This window comes from Panulirus ornatus, chromosome 12 (assembly GCF_036320965.1).
Source record: "Panulirus ornatus isolate Po-2019 chromosome 12, ASM3632096v1, whole genome shotgun sequence".
Taxonomy (NCBI): Eukaryota; Metazoa; Arthropoda; class Malacostraca; order Decapoda; family Palinuridae; genus Panulirus; species Panulirus ornatus.
The window spans coordinates 63,566,590-63,586,141 of NC_092235.1; the positions used below are offsets into that span (position 1 = coordinate 63,566,590).

Here is a 19,552-nt window from a genome sequence, read left to right on the forward strand (position 1 = left end):
TATATAGATATTAGTGAAATGCTCGTATGTTAATCTGTATCGTCCACGGGGTCAGTGTGGGCGGCTTGTGATCGTTCTAAAGGCCCACAGTGAGGGGTCGGGGTCTGGAAACTGTAGCTCATCGGTGGTCGGGTGGTTAAGGCGTCTGCCTACTGCTCTCAGTAACCCGGGTTCAACTCTCGAAAGAACGATGTTCAAATTATGTATATATATATATATATATGTATATATGGAGTTACCATATGTGTGTAGTGGGAGGGTAATGTATAAGTGGTGCTCTGAGGGTGGTACAGTGTCCTGGTGATACATATATGGTAAACATGAATTATGTGGTTCTGGCAGTAGTGGTAATATATCTGCTACATAATTGCTATAGTCAGGGTACAGGGTGTGTGTCAAAAAGTCACTTTGTACCTATAATCCCTACGATAGAACCGACTCATTCTTAGTATCATGGTTACAGCAAATGGCCTAAGTGGCTTTTGACACATCGGGTGACCAACCTCCCTCACTTCCCACCCTCCCTCCATACCTCACCTCCTTCCCTCCTCACACAACGTCACCACAGTGTTTTTTCGAACGCAGTCGTGTCCGGGTGTTAACAGGCGTTACCGTGAAAAATGATTTTGTCGTTTGAGGATCGAGCGCGTTGTTGGCGGACCAGATATTACTCAGTGGAGACCAATATACCGACGAAGCGCAACAGGAGTTTGTTATAAAGTATCGCGACACTCCCGTACCACACCACAACGCAGCGCGGCGGGTAGTTGCCAAATTTTTCGTGAAACTGGATTAATTGTGGACGCGGCGAGATCCGTCAGGCCGGCTGTAGCAAAGTCTGCAATAACCATTCGCAAACTGGGACGACAGATGTGCGTCTCGTAGACTGCTGAAGAAGCGGTTGAACCTGAAGCCCTATAAGATGCACCTCATCGTCTACCTGCATGGTTTACGGTAGGTGCACAGTGTCTTTTAACTTGCCATGAAGATGTTGAAGTTAAGGGTAGCATGGTGGACCAACACTAGTACTGTAGTAGTGATACAGTAGTGGTAATTCATGGCTGCTACAGTACTAGTAAAGGTGTTGCCACAGTGTTCGGCAGCAGTACTATGATACGAACAGTGTATACAGGGTTGGTACAGCACCGCCACTTGTTTCAGTAACGGTGTTTGTCTTATCTGTGAGGTGTGTGTGTGGGTAGGTTGGGGGTGTGCGTTGCAGTGGCTGGTCCTTCCGTCAGAAGGCAACATTCAGGTATAAGATCTATACGTTTTCCTTTTTTACGTCTTCCTCATGCTTATTTCTCTTTAAGAAAAAATGAGACGGTGCCTTAAGGAACCCTCTTGAATTTGGTCGTGATGTTTTCCATTGTCGAGATGAAAAGTAATTGGATCGTATCTTAATATTTTTTTTGTCTTTGTTTTCCATGGTCGAAATGTAATATGATATACGAATGATTGTCGATTGTATTAGCTCGTTTGTTCTATTCATCATATCTACCGATCATGTTCATTTCCAACAACACAACCACAATCCTAACGGGAAGGTCATTATCCTGTTTTGGGAAACATCGGGTCAGAAAACAAACTAGTTTTGCCATAAAGTAAAAGAAGAAAAAATATTGATACGCTCTTTTTTGAGACTGTCTCTCGGATACACTGATGTTAAACAAGATACGTAATCTCAAAGCATCCTCTGACTGTTCATGAACTAAGTATATACATGTCCTCATGCTCATATGTGTATATATACATGTCCTTGTGCACATGCATTTATACACTCGTCCAAACTGGACATAAAACTTCATTAAAATTTCAACCTTCGGTGTATAATGAACTCGTTCCAGAGCCAAATCGAGGATCCAGAAAAATAAAAAAAAAACTAGCAGGACTGGAACCAACCTCCTGAGCGACACCTGTGTGTCATATATCACCACCAGAGGCAGAGAACACTGACAACCCTGGGTGAGCCATCACTGCCAACCTCGCTAGACCAGCACGGCCTAGGCTGAAGTGTGTGTGTGTGTGTGTGTATACACAGCAATAACGACATGCTACATATATACAAGGTTAAGAGACAGGGCAACACGACTGCAAAACTCTTTCCTCGTACAGTACAAACAGGTAATTATGACACACACACACACACACACACACACACTATCAGGGCTGCGGTTGGGTCTCACTGTGAGTAAATATGTTGGACGACATCAAGCTGCCCTATCACCTGTACCTGGCCTACACTCTCCTAGTGAGAAGTGAGATACACTGTCTGTGCTGGACAGTGTAGATCTACTGACACGTGGATAGTGTTACCCGCAGGCTTTGTGATCCTCCAGACTGTTTGTGGAGGTATTGTAACACCTGCTGACACCATCTTGGCTATAGTGTGTCACTGTTGCCTCAGTGGGTAAAGTGCCACTGCTGACATAGTGGGTAATGTGCTACCGCTGACACTGTGGGTTGTGTGGCCTTGTTGACATCATGGGTTGTGTAGCGTGCTGATACCATAAGTAGACTGCGTTAACCATGACAGCAAGAGAATAAAAGTAACCAAATGAGGCGATTTTTTTTTTCGTCTGTTCTTGGCGCTACCTCAAGAATGCGGGAAATGCTTGACATCCAGTAGTCTTTAGCTGTCATGTGTGATGTACCGAGACCACAGCCTCCTATCCACGACCAGGCCCCACAGATCTTGCCGTGACTTCCTCCGGCTGCTTCATATGCCCTGGTTCAGTCCACTGACAGCACGTCGCAACATAACTATGCTATGGCTATGACTGGGGTTTATTCATTCATCCATGTCGACTCAGATTGGTTGGTTGCTTAGGCCTTAGGTCTGTCAACTACCGGATTATTTAAGATCGCCATCAAGCTATATCCACCAATCGTAAGCTTTGATCACCTTTCTTCATGTGATCAGGTTAATATCAAAGCCATGTACACTTTCACAGTGCATATGGCCCATATAAGTCTCGGCTACCGCAAGAAAAGAGTAAGGTCTATGTTGTTCATGACTGTGTCAGAGATGGGTCTCAGGATGGCGAGTGTAGGTCGAGGTACTCGATCTCTACTGCTTCAGAGTTCTCGGGCTTTGGTTCTCGGACACCAGTACGGAGGCTGAGTGAATCTCCTTGAACGCGACACCCAATAAGTCAGCCGAGTGTATATGAGAGAGTAACATATGAGGCGACTCGCTTCGTTTGTCAGGTTAAATATGCAAGACAGAATGTCGTACATCTCTTGGCTTTTTTTTGTGTGTTTGTGGTTTCCAATTCTGCTCCATTTGTGCATCAACAGATGAATTAATACAGCATTTATCTTGAGTTAGGTACCTGTAAGGTATACTTATTCAAAAGATTGTAGTTACTGTGAAATGCCATGGGAATTTTTTGTGTATATCGCAGAGACTATCTGTGGCAAATCGATGTTAGTTTACTTCCATCTCTGAATAAACGCAAGTAATGATGTGCTCCAAATTAGGAATAGGAATCGTAGATTAATTTGTGTCATCAGGAAAGAGACTGAGCCTGAGTACCTGACCTGTTGACATTACTAACATACTTGAGAAGTGGTGGAGGACCCAACATAGACCCCTGAGGTATTCCACTGTCGGCGCTGCTGATGATTTATGGGCCCAATTATCAAAGACAACAAAGTGTTATTGAATTTCCAAGTCGTGCATTATGCTATTTTAGGAGAGCCCCAGTCTTCCTAAACCTTCGTAAAAGTATGTCATGGTTAATATGCCATGGTTAATGTCATGGCTAATGTGTCGTGGTTAATATCATGGCCAATGTACCTTGGTTAATGTCATGGCTAATGTGTCGTGGTTAATATCATTGCAAATGTACCTTGGTTAATGTCATGGCTAATGTGTCGTGGTTCCTGTGTCGTGGTCAATGTCATGGCTAATCTTTAATGTACGGCCAATATGTCGTGGTTAATGCTCTGGGTATTTCTGATAGTTAATGTATCGTAGTTAAGGTGTCTTTTGAATGTACAATGGTTAATCATCTTTGATATATCGTCATAAAAAGAGTAGTGGGTTTAGTGGCTCACTTCAATGTATCTTTTTTATTGTCAACTCTCTTCCCCGATTCCTGTGAAAACTTCTCAATACGATTCATAAGCAGATGGCACAATATGCCACACCTTGAAGACACTCGCTAAGCCCGTCATCGTAGCAACATCTGGATGAGGCAAAATGCATCGCAATGTATCTGTATAGAAGTTTGTTGCAAATCAACATTAAGCACTACATTATTTCGTAGGTGGTGGTACTCCGTAAGTGCCGTGGGTAGTGGAGTTCGACTGAGGCCATAAATAGTGGCACTCCACTGGCGCCCAACTGGAACCGTGGGTAGTGGTGCTTGACTGGTTCCTTAGGTAGTGGCACTCCACTGTCGCTGTGGGTAATAGCGCCCAACTGGTGCCATAAGTAGTGGCACTTCACTGGTGCTGTGGGTAATAGCCCCCAACTGGTGCCATAAGTAGTGGCACTTCACTGGTGCTGTGGGTAATGATGTTCGACTGGTATGCGGAAACGCTTCTCAACTGCCACCATGGAAGGTGCTTCTTGAATGATGCTGTGGATTTTGTTTTTCAACTACTGCTGTGCAATGTTGATTCTACAGGACGCCTGGGGGAGTGTGGCCCTGCTGACGCCGTGCATGATGTGGCCCTGCTGATGCCTTGGGTATTGTGGCCCTACTCAAGCCTTTGGTAGGATGACCCTACAGACATTCTTTGTTAGTGTGGCTCTGCCGACATCGGTAGTGTGACCCTACTGACTTCCTTGGGTAACTTGGCACTGCTGACACCTTGGGTAGGGTGACCCTGCTGTCATCCTGATTGGCTTGGCTTCACGGGTGACCATGAACCTACAACACCTTGGTATTTGCCAATCAGATCATCATTGAAAATGCCCTGCCTCCAGTTTTTCCGGCAGAATATCATGTTACCGGTAACGCCCTACCCGCCCGAGCGCCGCTAGGCAGCCGCCGCCTCCCTCCCTCCCCCACGCCGGCCTCGACACAGCGCTACCTCCCTCTCTACCCACGCCAGCCACACCACAACGCTGCTCTCTTCCATTCCTCCCTACGTCGGCCTCACTACAACAACGCTACCTCCCTCCCTCCCCACGCCGGCCTAACACAACGCTAACTCCCTCTCTCTCCCCCACGCCATCCTAAACATAACGCTACTTTCCTTCCCTCTCCACGTTGGCTTCGCGACAACAATGCCTTCCTCCCTCCCCCTCCACGTTCGTCTTGCATCAGCACACATTCTCCACAGCACCACAGACCATGTTCTCGCTTCACGCTGCACTTTTGACCATCTGTACTGTTGGCCACCTACACTGTTGGTTACCTATATTACTGGCCACCTCCCCTATACGCCATCGGCATTGCATGCCACCTCATCACCTCTTGTGTCGTTTTCTTTTATTTCCCGTTTTCATTAAATTGGGAATCCTCTCCTATTTTACATTTCCAAAAGAAGGAACAGAGAAAGGAGCCAAGTGAGGATTATTCCCTCTAAGGTCCAGTCATCTGTTCTTGGACGTTACCTGCATCAGATGTCACGAGCAAAAGTTAAGTCACATGGCACAGATGGGGATCGACGTCTCTAGTTAGAAAACGTGTTGACTGGCTGTAAAGTAAGAGTAATGATTAATAGTCACACCTCTTATTGATAATGGGCTAATATGACCATTTACGATATTACCTTGTTGCAGCGGCAGAAACAGTGGCAATATCTACAATATTGCCGTATGACCACTTGACTACGAGTATTGAATTGCGTCTTTAGGTTTGCCACAACACATTAGGATCTTCCTCGGTGTAATGATAAGCCTTTACTTTTCTCTCGCTTAATCGCGATGCTAGAATTAAAAAGAAAGAAAAAAAAAAGGTGATTAGGTGGAAGCTTGTAACTTTTACATTAACACGTTTAACTGGTGTGTGTGTGTGTGTGTGTTGTCAGGCGTCCGGTCTCTCCCGGAGATCAGACAAGTGATCGGACAGTGACATGAGCATCAACCGATCGTCCAGTCATTATCTATCTCATTCCAAACCTTCATTACTCCGATCTTGTAGCCAAGCCCCGGCTACACACACCACCACTACTGGCTGGCTGGCTGGATACAAGCATGTTCTGCAGTAAGCTTAGGCATAGACATTGTGACATATTCTTGCTGGGTCGTATTTCTACAGGTTTCGAACAATGCAAGCTACAGGCTGGTTTTTCGGTACACCAGAGATAGACCAGTTGTCAGATGGACGATGCATCAGACTTATGGTACACTTAATAAGGTCAAGAGTTTCGTTTCGTAATTTGAGTATCGAACAAAATTTCAATGTTCGGTATGTCGTAGGAAATATTCATCGGGCAAAGGACGCGCCTCCTGACACTGGTGTTCATGTAAGCAGATTCTAAAGTCGTCCTTAGAATGTTGAGATGAGACTTAAATGTATGATACTATTGTTGTGGCAGAGTGAGATTGGATTAGAGATGTAACAATGCCCAATGATGAATTGAGACTGACATTAACGTAATAGTAATCTGGTGGACTAATGTGACCGAAATCGAGGCCAAAGAATGCTCCTAAGGTTAAATGCGGCTAAACAAAACGCATGTGAATGATCCAGTGTACAAATGAAACCACACGTAAAAATGAGAGTTGAGTAAATGTATAACAATGGTCTGTCAAATGGGACTGACTTAAACATTCGTAAATGACTTGGTGACAAGAGGACCATAGATAAAGCCTAACATTGATCTCATGATCGAGTGTGACGAATAAAAATTTAGCCTCGTGTCGTATGAGATAAAAATAGAGGCATGACATGGGTTGGTGGTCGAGAAGTTCCCTCATCAAGCAACTTGCACCCACCTCACGTCCAACTGTAGGCGATGAATATAAACTACAAATGACTCCTGAATTAAAAGCAGTATAAGTATTAGATCCGAAGCGAAATGGAATTAGATAACAGCAGATACACTAAATACTATCTGCGCAATATCCATGTGTCTGACATACTAACAATTACTTTTGCTATTAGATGGACAACATTCATAAAGGAAGAAAAACGAGCAATTTAGATACGTCACTGGGAAAGACACCGCTTATTGTGGAGAGAAGATTAGTTATATTCCTTCTCCTCCTCCTGCAGCTTGGCTGGACAGAGTAGAAGGGGACGACGAGTGCAACACGAACGCCGTCCTACCGCCGCCACCCACTACCACCGTCACCATTGGCTTCGCACAAGACGCTCACTCACTCGGCTATCAAACCTGTGACGCCAGGTGTTTTGCCTCTGTGGTTTTCTTCTACTTTGGAGCATCTGTAAGACCCCTTCTCTATAGCAGCTGTCGGGCAACTTCGTATCCTTGAAGTTACCGTAAAGACACTTATAAACCATTGCGCAATAAACAGTTAACAAAATATGGCTAAGAGAGTTTACCATCAACAGTCCGGAGCTATTCATATGCGTTTTCCATCGCTGTATCATGATGGATCACGAGTAACAGTGATGTACTTTGTGTCAAACATCTGACAGAGCGAGGATCCTTGATCCATTATTCCCCCCCCTTTTTTTTTTATATATACTAGCTGAGACCGCACGGCCAACTGAAGCCCTTATCGATGCCCTTTCATAACACACACACACACACACACATATATACATAGCTTGAGCTAAGTACCCATTTTATCGACCAGCCCCAAGGGGTGGATGAATTAGTGGGTTGACTGGCCTGACCGTTACAACCAAGATTCGAACCTGTGCGCTCGACCCTGGATGGCCATTTTAGCGTTCCCTGTCACTTTGTGTGTGTGTGTGTGGAGTGCCCTACGCTACGGTTATAGTGTCCAGAAGTCATGTTGTTCGTGATCCCCAGCGTAACGTTAGGAAGATATCAAGTGTCTTGTTGTCTCGACCTGCTTGGTGCTAACTGGATAAGGATGTGGCTCACCACCTTTACAGACGCAGCCTCCCAGGTCGAGCGATGAACAGCGATTATTGCATTACAGCAAGTGTCCGTGATAGACAGCCGACCAGCACAAGCTGACGGCGCAGGCGAGATTAACTGTGGACCAGCGCAAGCTGACGGCGCAGGCGAGATAGGCTGTGGACCAGCGCAAGCTAACGACGCAGGCAAGATAGGCTGTAGACCAGCACAAGCTGACGGCAGAGGCAAGCCTGTCTATAACAAAGAGCCTCATCATCTGATCATTACCTACTGCAGTCTCACGAAATCGGTCTATGCTGAAGATTCGAGATAGAAACACGTCGCCTGTTTAGTGTATTGACTTATATAACTATAGATTCTCTGTTTAGCACGAAATTTGTTACTTTCTCGTTTCATTTTGCGTTTTAATTCTCTATACGTCACGTAGTATCATCAGTAAATATGGAAAATAACTGATAATTTGATATGTAATTTTTCTGTGCCTGTGAAAAGTACGATAATGAAAAAAAGAAAAGAACAATTTACATATGTATAAGAAGTCGGTCTGGAGGTGACACGCAAGCAAGAACACCGGAGACGCACGTAAACAACGTCCGGACAGACGGCCCACAACCGGACCTGGTTGTACACTGCACACGTTGTTACGCTGGTGACGCACGAACTGAAAGTGGCTGGTGACAGAGTTAGTGGTTCCATATCCCACTGTCTACCAGAGTCACGAGGGAGGCAGGGGAAGGGAGGGAAGTCAGGTGTACTGCCGACCGCCATAAGTGACGGAGGAACACAACGGCCGAGAGAGGATGTGGTGGTAAATAACCAGCCAAGAGGCTAGTTAGTAAATAACAGTTGACATGTGATTGTTAGTTACGAGCGAGGCGTCAGCAATCTCGCTGGGCGGGAGATAACATCTTGAGCCATAATTCACCACACTGGCCTGCGTATCCATGTGAGCGGGATCTTTATTTAAATATATGGCGTTAGAAAAGGAGAAAAAAAAAGCTGTAGCGCCGAGAATATGTGGTAAACGAGTCGGCTGAAGGCCAATACCTAACCACCCCGTCTCCCTTGGGGGTTAAGCAGCCACCCAACCACCCATCATCATCTATACACTTATCTGGATATCATTTTTAAACGAGGATTTAGAGCTGTGGATACACTGGCGAGACTATTCCTTTTTTTTTGTCTCTAGTCACCAGGAAATATCGTGATGATAATTCATTTAATCTGACAATCTATTGTAAGTTTTATGCATATAGACAAGAATTCTAATGAATATGATGAAAAAAAAAACTTTGTTGTACTTTCTGTTAACTTGTTCCCCTAGCTACAGCACACACACAAGGACATACATGCACACAGACTGAGGGACAAACTGAAACGTACACATATACAGACATTTAAACACACAAATAACAGATGAGCTAAAAGTCACTGTGCAAAACCGCCTCATTCTTAGGACTATTGTTAAAGCAAGTGGCCCGAGTGACCTTTGACGCGTACGTTGACCAACCTCCTTCCCTCCTCACGCAGCGTCACCTCAATGTTTCTTCAAACGCAGTCTTGTCCGAGTGTTAACAGGCGTTCATTTGAAGATTGATTTCGTCGCTTGAGGATCGAGTGTGGTGTAGGCGGACTAGATATTACTCAGTGGAGACCAATATACAGACGAAGTGCAACAGGAGTTTGTTGTATAGTATCGCGACACGCCCATACCACATCGTAACGCAGCGCGGCGGGTATCAGCCTAGTATTGTGATACTGGAACCACTCGCGGACGTTCCGAGATCGGGTAGGCCAGCGCGGTAAATCAATGTAAGACATGGAGATGCGTGTCTACAGGCTCGTGGGTGATATTCCCAGCATTTGTCGTAACTTGAGTAACTATAGGAAATGTTTCTGTATTCATGTACGAGGAGTTTATAAATATACTCTATGGTAGATGTGAAGTGGCTTACATTCTCGACTACGTCTCCCTCCTTCGTTTCTTCGTCTTATTGTCTTTCTTTCTTCGTTCACTTTTATAAACCCATCTTCACGAGAAACCAGTGATTGTCGAGGGTTTAGTGAAGATGAAGGTGTATTAATGATAACCTTTGACCCCACCTTACAGGTTTGGGTCAAAAGGTCATCCGTGGCGAGGGAGGAAATGCGTTCCTCAGATGAAAAGTGTAATTAAGGAAACTTGCTGTATTCTCTCGCTCATGCTGGTGTATCTCTGCATATATATATATATATATATATATATATATATATATATATATATATATATATATATATATATATATAAACGAAAGCAAAATGATGCAACTACGAGATAAACAAATGTCTGTTGTCTACAAGTACTTAGCTCAAGAAAGTCTAAAAGAGACCAATAGCCAACATGATCAATTACGTTAATTTGCGTTATGAAAACTAAATGACTTAAACAACAAAGTTAATGCTAATGAGTCGTATATTATCGACAATGGCAAAAGAAAGCTTAAGAAGCTTTATAGGTCTGTTAGAAGCATGGGTCATTTGGTTCTTTAAATAAGGAAATCCAGTTCCTTTGATAAGAGAAAGGACCTGGGTATATTGACGTGAAAGAGGAAGGCACACTATCAGCAATAAACGGAATGCAAGTTGATAAAAGGGCTGCGTCTGATAAGTTTTATCCGAGGACAGTGAAAGAGGCGTAAAATGAGATAGTTAAAACTTTGACTACCATTTACAGTAAGTCACTTGGTAGGTTAAAGTTCCAGAGCAATGGAAGTTTGCCATTGTAACACAGATATAAAAAAAAAGTAATGATTCACGACCCGGATATAATCGTTCAATCAGCTCAACGTCTGCATTTGGAAAAATCTAGGGAAAACATTATTCGAGAATATATTTCAAACCATTTACAGGACCACCACTTTGTAAACAATTCTCAGTATGGTTGATCTTATTTACGGTATAAGCAGTACGTATGACGAAAGTATACCAGCAGATGTAATCTATTCAGAATTTCAAAATGCATCGGATAAAGTTCCGCATCAAAGGTTCCTAGCGAAACTCAAGTCGCATGGTAGTGAAGGGGTTGTACTTATGTGGATGGGAAATTGATTGAGTGGCCGTGAACAAAGAGTAGTGATTAATGGTCAAATCTCAGATAAATATTCTGCTTAAAGTCCACGACTGACAATACTTGCGCCTTCTTAATCACATGGACATTTTGCAGGTTTTTCTACTTGAATTATCTGTATAGCCTTTCTGCCCTTACTACGCAAGTATGTGAATTTCTGGTATTTTCCTCTGTCACAATCAGCCTGGAAAGGACCCGATGGTCTGTTGCTGTTTGCATTCCTATGGATTCTTCTTCCTCCTGTGATCTTTTTCTGTTTTTCTGGTCTCTAAAACACTACTGTCCAGAGCTGCTTCTCCTCAGCACTGTCAGATCTCCAGTTATAGTCTCTTATCATATTTCCCACTCCAAAGGTGAAGTGTCTGCCTAGTGCAGTGAAAAAACACCTATTACTCACCTCGTCTGCTAACTGTGATGCCATCTGGCACAAAATCTCTTTACAATATATAATCTTGCTTTTGTGTTTCGTATATCCCCAAGTCCCCCAATTTTTCTATCCACAACTTTTCGACTATTCAACTTTTTGCTACGACGCTCTGCTCTCTCCACATCCACGTGCTGGGGATCCGCTACGCAGGGGATTTCAGTATACACCACAAACGGTTTGTTATGCTCTTAATCGGCATGATCCTAGTGGCGCAAAGGCCTTTTCTCGCTTCATCCCTTAACGATCTGGAATAATTAATTAAACACCCTACCAGAGTTGCCGACCGTAACGACCACTCCTCCAACACACTTGACGTTTATCTTACTCGTAAACCCTCCCACAATTCATACACCATATCCGTCCCCTTAGGGTCCGTTAACCACAATCTTATTTATGACAGTTCTAATTGGGTGCGCCCATCCTCGAAACGATAACTTCGGCACTTCGGGAGAGCTCAAAGGTTACCCTTACGTAGCTTCTTTATTGGCTTGCCCAGGGGATGGATACTACCCGCCCTTCCGTCTTCAGGATGCCTAGTGTTGTGCTGAACACGTAGCAAAGAACGTCTTGGCTGAGATGGAATTTTAGATCCTATCTCCGATTTTTTTTTCTCTTCCAAATCATGGTTTGATTACTCGTGCTCTGACGTCTGTCATCAGAAACCCACTCCGCTTTCATCTCTGCTCGGAATAAACGCAAAATGTAGTAGCCTAAAACCTTGTCCAAATTCCGTATTACCTTTACTCAAAACGTGAAGTCCTGGTTGCACGAAGAAGCGTGTAGGAGAGATCAGAGTCTAGGAGAGCTAAAGTGGGCATGTTTGAAGATAGCCATCCCAACTGTGTTAATTGGTTGTATGTTTTGGGCATTGAACGTCAAAGAAATGAAGAGGTTGTGTATGATTATCTGTTTACACTGTATGGGGAGGGAGCTTTATACTCGCAAGACCACATTACTTGAACTTTGCACACTGTTACAAAAGTTGAAACTTATTTTTGCTGTCTGTTATTACAATCTCGCGAATCACTTTATTCCGTTCAATCACTACTACAAAAATATTCCTAGAAAGCTTCTCTAACAACTTTCTTACTTGATTTCTTGTAATGACCCATGGTTATCTTGTCCTCTCATCTTTCCAAGAACTACTCTGTCTCCATCACAAAGCTGGTTCAAAAGCTTAGCAGTTAGAAATTAGATGCCTGAAGATGGTATGTGGTATGAAGTGCGACACTCATATGAAGTATGTCAGCGTATAAGAGAAGTGTGGTCTGGTTGAGGTATCTGACCAGAGAATGATCAGATGATTCGAACGTGTGGAGAGGATGAGTGAAGCGAATCTGATTAAGAGTATATGCCATAAGTGGAGGATGCAAGGAAAAGAGCGTCTCTAAAGATTTGGAGTGAAGGAGGCCATGAGTGTACCGGGGCTTGAATGATTATGAGAGTGAGTGATGTGCATTGGATATAATGAATTGGATCGACTTGGTATATGGGGGGCGACACGCTTTCATTGTGATGAACCATGGCATATGAAGCGGTCAAATTAAAATATGGGGTGAGTGCATGATAGGCTCTCGTTTCGGTGTACCAGATATCATACTTGGGGAATGTTTATGTCAAAATCAGGCCATTGTTCATCTGTTCCTGATCCTACCTCGTCAAGACAGATAAAAGAATTATATATTTGGCAGACAGGGTGCAACATGCTGTCGGTAAACTAAACTAAGGAGCATACATCACTCGGTATAACCACTGGTATGGTCTGTAGGGCATGGGTGTGGAGGCAAGTCACGGGTCTTGGTGTCATTGATGCATGGCAGATAGGGAGTTGATGTGAGTGAATGACGCCTTTGTTCACTGGTTCCTGACATTACCCCACTAACACAGGTGGGGCTTTCGGGTGTAAACCCATTGATATCGTTCTGCTTGGCTAGGGGAAGCCTTAAATGAGGGATACCACGTGGATGTGATTAAGTGGACTTGACAAGACACCTGCAACTGTTGACCCGTCCGGCGCTGTTCCCAAGGTCAGCCGGAGTGACCAGTTTTCCTGGTTCATCTTAAATCACTGGCAGGTCAGCCTCGGCGCCACCTCATTAATCATGCATACATGTAACCCGATTTGTGTCTCCGCGAAGGCGATTGAGGAGTGAACTACGCGGCAAACTCATTATGGTTAGCTTGACCTCGCGCAGCTGACAAAATCGTGTGCTTCATAACCAGGAGCGGCAACACGTGCGTGCGCACCAGTCAGCATGGTGGGGCCAGCGGCTGGGTGGCGTCCAGGATGTTTACTTTGCCTTGTGTCCTGCGGTGGCCTCCTCAAGGCGTGACGTCACGCGTGGCCGTCAGCCATTACCCCAGACACCTGAGCCTCGCCTTCCGCTCCACACCCTCACCAGGACCTCCTGCCTCTCCTCCACCTACCGTAATTACCCTCCACCTGATAGTCTGATGTACACACACATGCACCTGATCGCTGTTTCCTGCATTGGAGAGATAGCGTCAGGAACGGAAAAAAGGCCGCATTCGCTCACTTACATTCTCTAGCTGTCATGTGTAATGCTTCGAAGCCACAACTCCCTATCCACAACCAGGCCCCACAGACTTTCCCATGGTATCCTCCGGCCGCTTTAACAGCCCTGGTTGAGTCCACTGACAACACAACGACCCCTGTATACCACTTCATTCCAATTTACTTTATCCCGTGCATGCCTTTCACCCTCTTGCATGTTCATGCCCCGATCACTCAGTATCTTCTTCACTCCATCCTTCTATCTCCAATTTGGTCTCCCACTTCTCCCTTTTCCTTCCACTTTTGACACATATACTACCATGACCATACGTACCCATTTTTGCCCTCCTTGGCAACAATCTCTTTTCACACATGCTTCAATATCCTAGAACCGTCACCCTCTCCCAGCCTATGACCTGCTTACGCTTCCATGGTCCCATTCTCTGCCATGTCCACTACCTACTATCTAAAACACTTCACTTCCTCCAAACTTTCTCCCTTCATACTAACACCTTTGCCCAGCTAAACTAAAAATTCCTTCCTTTTTTCACATTTGCTCACAACTTCCTCTTTTCATATGCTCCTCCAAACTCGGATATTATATATATATATATATATATATATATATATATATATATATATATATATATATATATATATACCTTGAAACAGGGTGAGGGATGTGTGCGTTTCAATGTGCTGATTGATATCTTTGATGATAGATTTTAGAATTTCTATTTGTGAATCCTAAAGCTATTAGAAATAACTAAACTGTTTATAAGACAGATAATACTGTATATCATGTGGGTTCATCCTTCGGTAGTATTTCCCCATCCTCTGAACTATCAGTACATAGAGGTGAACACTGTTAAGATAACATAGCGACAGTGTAGCGCCTCTGTCTTGGAGCATATTTTAGATTATCATCTCTTTCTTTTCTACTTCCAGCTACTTATTTCTCGTATCTTCAGTGTACCGAGTTCTTGATAGTTTCTGTTCAACAACACCTCCAACTTCGTAGTCTCTTCTTCCTACTACTGTCCTCAACACCTGCACCACAGCGGTAGCCACCCTGGTGACTGGTTTATGTAATTCCCGTACACCACACTTCGCCTAGGATTTAGTCGTGGCTTCACCTTCCATCAATTCGTATTCATCCTCTCCTTAGGATCATCTGCTGCGTCATATGACGCAATGAATCCCATGAATTTTGTTTTTATTTGCCTTTCTTCTTATCCATTTTTGGTCTTTTTTTTTTTCGTGTCTTCAGTGTTCCCACCTTTGGCAGAAACGCCTCGAGGGGAACAGGTTCTGTTACGCTTCAGCTTGTGAATAGATTAGCCTGCCAGCGTGAAGCCTCCTGGTCGGTAGACCACCAGCAGGAGGCGTGGCCGACCGTCTCGGGGATTCCTGGCCTCTTTGCATATTCCAGGCTGCTGGCTGTTGTGCGACTGGCTGGCCAACTTCTGTTGCCGCTCAGATGCCGTTACCCAGACGCCAGTCATGTTAGGTTAAGAGACCCACAGTAGGGAGGGAGGTGGAGTGACAAAGACCCATTCAGACGTGTGATGTGGGTCAAGTGAGGGTGATGGCTGGCGGGAGGATGTCACTGTAAACAATGGACCATCACCTTCTAGTATTCCTTACCCAAGGATGGCCAATACTGGGAGAAATCGATGAATTGAAAAAAGACAATAAGAGAATTGGCTTGATACGTAAGGTTGGTGGTGTGTCAGATTGCCTTACGTTTGAGCAGTATTTGACTCTAAGTCAACAGATAGAATGTCTTTTAAGCTACTCTTGAAATAGACTCAAGTCAGGCTAGAGCAGGTTGCATCCTTGATCATCCTGGGAAAAAAAGGAAAAAAGAATCGGTCACGAGCCATGACGGTGGAGACCAAGACGTATTCCATCCCTTTTGTTCTTCCCAGGATGATAGACCCCCACGACGAACGTCCTGTAATCCGTCATACCGGTGATTAATCCTGTATAATCCATCACCCACGTGTGTTGCAAGGTAATCGCCGTCACCACACTTCCTTTTATCTTCTCAGATCAAAAGCAGCGAGGTATGGCATTTCCTTAATGCCTGACCAATTCGTTGCACTTTACAGCGTTGGTAAAACGCTTTGTCTCAGTGTGTAATTTCAGCCTCGTTAACCAGTTGTTTGCTTTAGTGTGTAGTCATAGTCTCGTTAACCAAGTTTGCCTGAATATTTGCTTCGTTAACCATCAGTTATCATTAGGATTATCATTATTACTTTTACTATAAAACCCTAAAACTCCCTGTATGGGGTTAATGCAGCTTCGCGGCTGCACCCCAGACAGGAGCAGTGTCAGCAAGGCTCCTTTGCTAATGATGATAAAGCCACGTCAAAGCTGAATTTTCGTTAGTGGCTTTACTGCTTGCAGTCGCAATCCGTGTTCACACACACACACACACACACACACACAGGTTAAAGTCTATGAAAGACGTCTTAACATGAGAGGGGGATGTTCAGGAGCTCGGAAATGCAGTCTGATACAGTTTAATGGAGGGGATTCAAGACGTACACATAGGAGATAAAGAAGGTGAAGGAGAGGAAGAAAGGCCCTTCTAACTCCACACCAGACCGTCAGGATCCCCCTCCTCCAGCCTCCTAGCTATAAGGAGAGCCACTGCCTTAAGCAAGCAGCAGCCTAGGTACCGACCAACTCTCGTGTGTGGACACCTCTATATCAACCTCACTCCGGGGACCAACAAACACGATTGAAAACCTTATAAATACGGTTTTGTTTTATATCCGCCTTTACATGCAGCCCTGATCACAAATGGCTACCTATAAGAAGATCTGGTCCTCCCCCACCCTCATCAATGTGATTTTACTACCAGGTAGTGAGTGAGCGACAGTATGTCGCAACGGAGCTAAGATTTACGCCAAGCGCTTGGGGGAAGGATGGCCCTGCTTGGGCAAGTTCTTGGTAGACCGGTTGGTGGTTATCAGGTTCATCTGTGGCTGTGACAACATCGCTGGAGCACAACACGGCACGTATGCGACATTATGTATATGCCAACCAAAAGCAGACACACACACACACACACACACACACACACACACGCTGACACCACTATGCGCCTTCAAGACTACACAGCTTCTCCAACACACAACTCCGCGACACAACTTCATCATACAACTCCACGACACGCCTGACCTTCATGTTATTCCCTCGTCAAGATACCTGAGAGTGGCAGCCTCCAGTACCCGGATACTGTCATGTGTGGACACGACCAGACACCAACCTACACGGTAACAGATCCACACACACACGCTCACTCCCGCCTGGCGTCACGCCCCAGCCAACCCTCTATCAAGTGTCGTTATGGCCCCTCAATTTCGTCTTCATATAATATCTCTTAACATTTTCTGCCTTCCGGTATACTAGATAGTGTCTTCACGTCCCAGGGTTCGATGGATGTTCTGCAAACAATGACAACATGAAGAAACACACATTTCTTAGGGTTCTGCAAACAAGTATGGATAGTAAGGATATCTACGTTTGTTTTGGGTAAGATGCAGTTTGCAAGTTCATGTTCTCCAGTGTTGAGAGGCGAGGAGGAAACTGTAGTGTGTGTGTGAATGTGTGCGGGCGGCGCCAGCTGTGAGGCTAGGCGTCCCGGGCGAGGCGCGCCTCGGACTGCCTGTAAAAGGCCTCAGACACACACCTGCTGGCGTCCACTGTGAGCCCCCGCGGTAATCTGATGCTTCAAGGTCCTGCCACATTCATGTAGGTTTAGCTAATGTCTGATAAGACAATGGTTTTATCTGGAATTATCAGAGTTCTGACTAACACTATATATATATATATATATATATATATATATATATATATATATATATATATGTGTGTGTGTATGTGCGTGTGAAAGCACTTGACACTTCTTATTTTCCATTTCCAAGTAATGTTTACCTCTATCTTATGTTCACTCTCACGTTAAGTTCCCAAGTGCACTTTCGTAAAATGATCACAACGTCAGGGGAGATACAAGCATGAAATAGAAGACGTGGAACAGTCAGTTGATATATAAAGAAGAGACGTAGCTAAGACCCCCCATTGGTAGACAAGCGTTACCGGATGGTGACGGTCATCATCCGGTGACAGCACTGTGAATGTCGGTTAATATTTGCAGTTTTCAGCATGGCTATCCTCTCCTCTCGACTGATAGGGAGTGTGCACACGTAGCAAATCAGGCGCGTCCATGAGGGAGCGCGCACCGCTTTAGACCAAAGAGAAGGATGGGTGAACATCGTGTTTCCAAAGTGCGGAGAGAGTGTATAACCGTCTACCACACATGAGGCTGGTGCAGAAGCTTGATCTGCAGACAGGAGGAGGGTAAGACTCCTTCCATGGATAGAAAACTGCGTTAGTGGAAGGAGACGACGTACGCATGTCAGAGGAGCCTTCTCGAAATGAAGCGGGGTCACCACTGGAGTGCTACAGGGATCAGTCCTGGGACCTATGGTCTGTGTATATGACTTGCCAAGACTGGAATTATGCATGAATATGTTTGCGGTTGACTATGAAGGATGCGAAGAATTACGAGGTTTGCACCAGCCTGCAAGGAGACTTACACAGACTCCAAATCTGGGCTGATATATGTTGATGAAATTCAACCCAATTGAATATAAGGGAGACAGTGAAAGAAGGCCTGGTTGCAGTTACTGTCTAGTAGGAGATGTGGTGTAGGTATTTGTATATAAGAGGGACATGGGAGTCGAGCTACATGACCTGTCGCCAGAACCTCACCATGGAGATGTACATTTGACTTTTAAGTGTAAAAAATATACATTCAGCAAAAAGATCCACGTTCTATGCTGGGCAAAAGCTAGAATATGCTTCTCAAGTTTGGTCAACCGCACTTAAAAGTAGCACAAAGGACTAAGAAAGAAAGGCAACAAAGATGGTACCACAAGTAATAGAACTGAGTTACGGTGAGAGATTAGAAGCTATAAACTTGCCCGCCATGGAAGAGGAAAGAATAAGGGGTGGCAATTACAACCTGCGAGTTTCTAAACCGGGTTGATGTTGCCGATTGCGAACACTTCTTTGAAAGATGTCCAGGTATAGGGATCACAGACCGTGACAAGTATTGTGTAAGATGAAGTGCTTTTATGGCGTCAGAGTTGTGGAGGAGTGGAATAATCTGATGAAATTATGAACGCTGATGATATACAAGTTTAGAAAGTTGTATGTAAGTAGAGAAAGGTGGAGGGGTGGCACTCCACGTGTTTGGAATTTCCTTCCACTCTGCTGCCCAAATAGGTTATCACAAATATGTAGTTACAAAGCCTTTATGGTGTAGTGGTTAGAAATGTAACCCTACCAATCTAACGGGCTCGGGTTCGAGTCCCGGATAGGGCAGACGGCTCACAAACGTTTGCCCATCCCAACGGAACTGGTTGATGAATGTGTACCCGGCGTGAGCTGGGGGTCCGTGTGTGTACAAAAGGTCGCCATGGTACACATACAATGTAAACAGACGGGGCAA

The 19,552-nt window shown here is 44.7% G+C and overlaps 1 protein-coding gene across 2 annotated transcripts in view; it reads left to right on the forward strand.

The window, feature by feature from the left end:
• Nucleotides 1-583: 583 nt before the first annotated feature.
• The window catches only part of sina (seven in absentia), a 271,097-nt gene continuing 252,128 nt past the window's right edge, over nt 584-19,552 (forward strand). For both annotated transcript variants that reach the window (XR_011713486.1, XM_071668054.1), the window contains exon 1: nt 584-954. Coding sequence is in view for 1 of the 2 variants with exons in the window: in XM_071668054.1 (XP_071524155.1) it covers nt 945-954 (10 nt within the window). In the remaining variant the exon portion in view is untranslated. The remainder of the gene's footprint in view (nt 955-19,552) is intronic.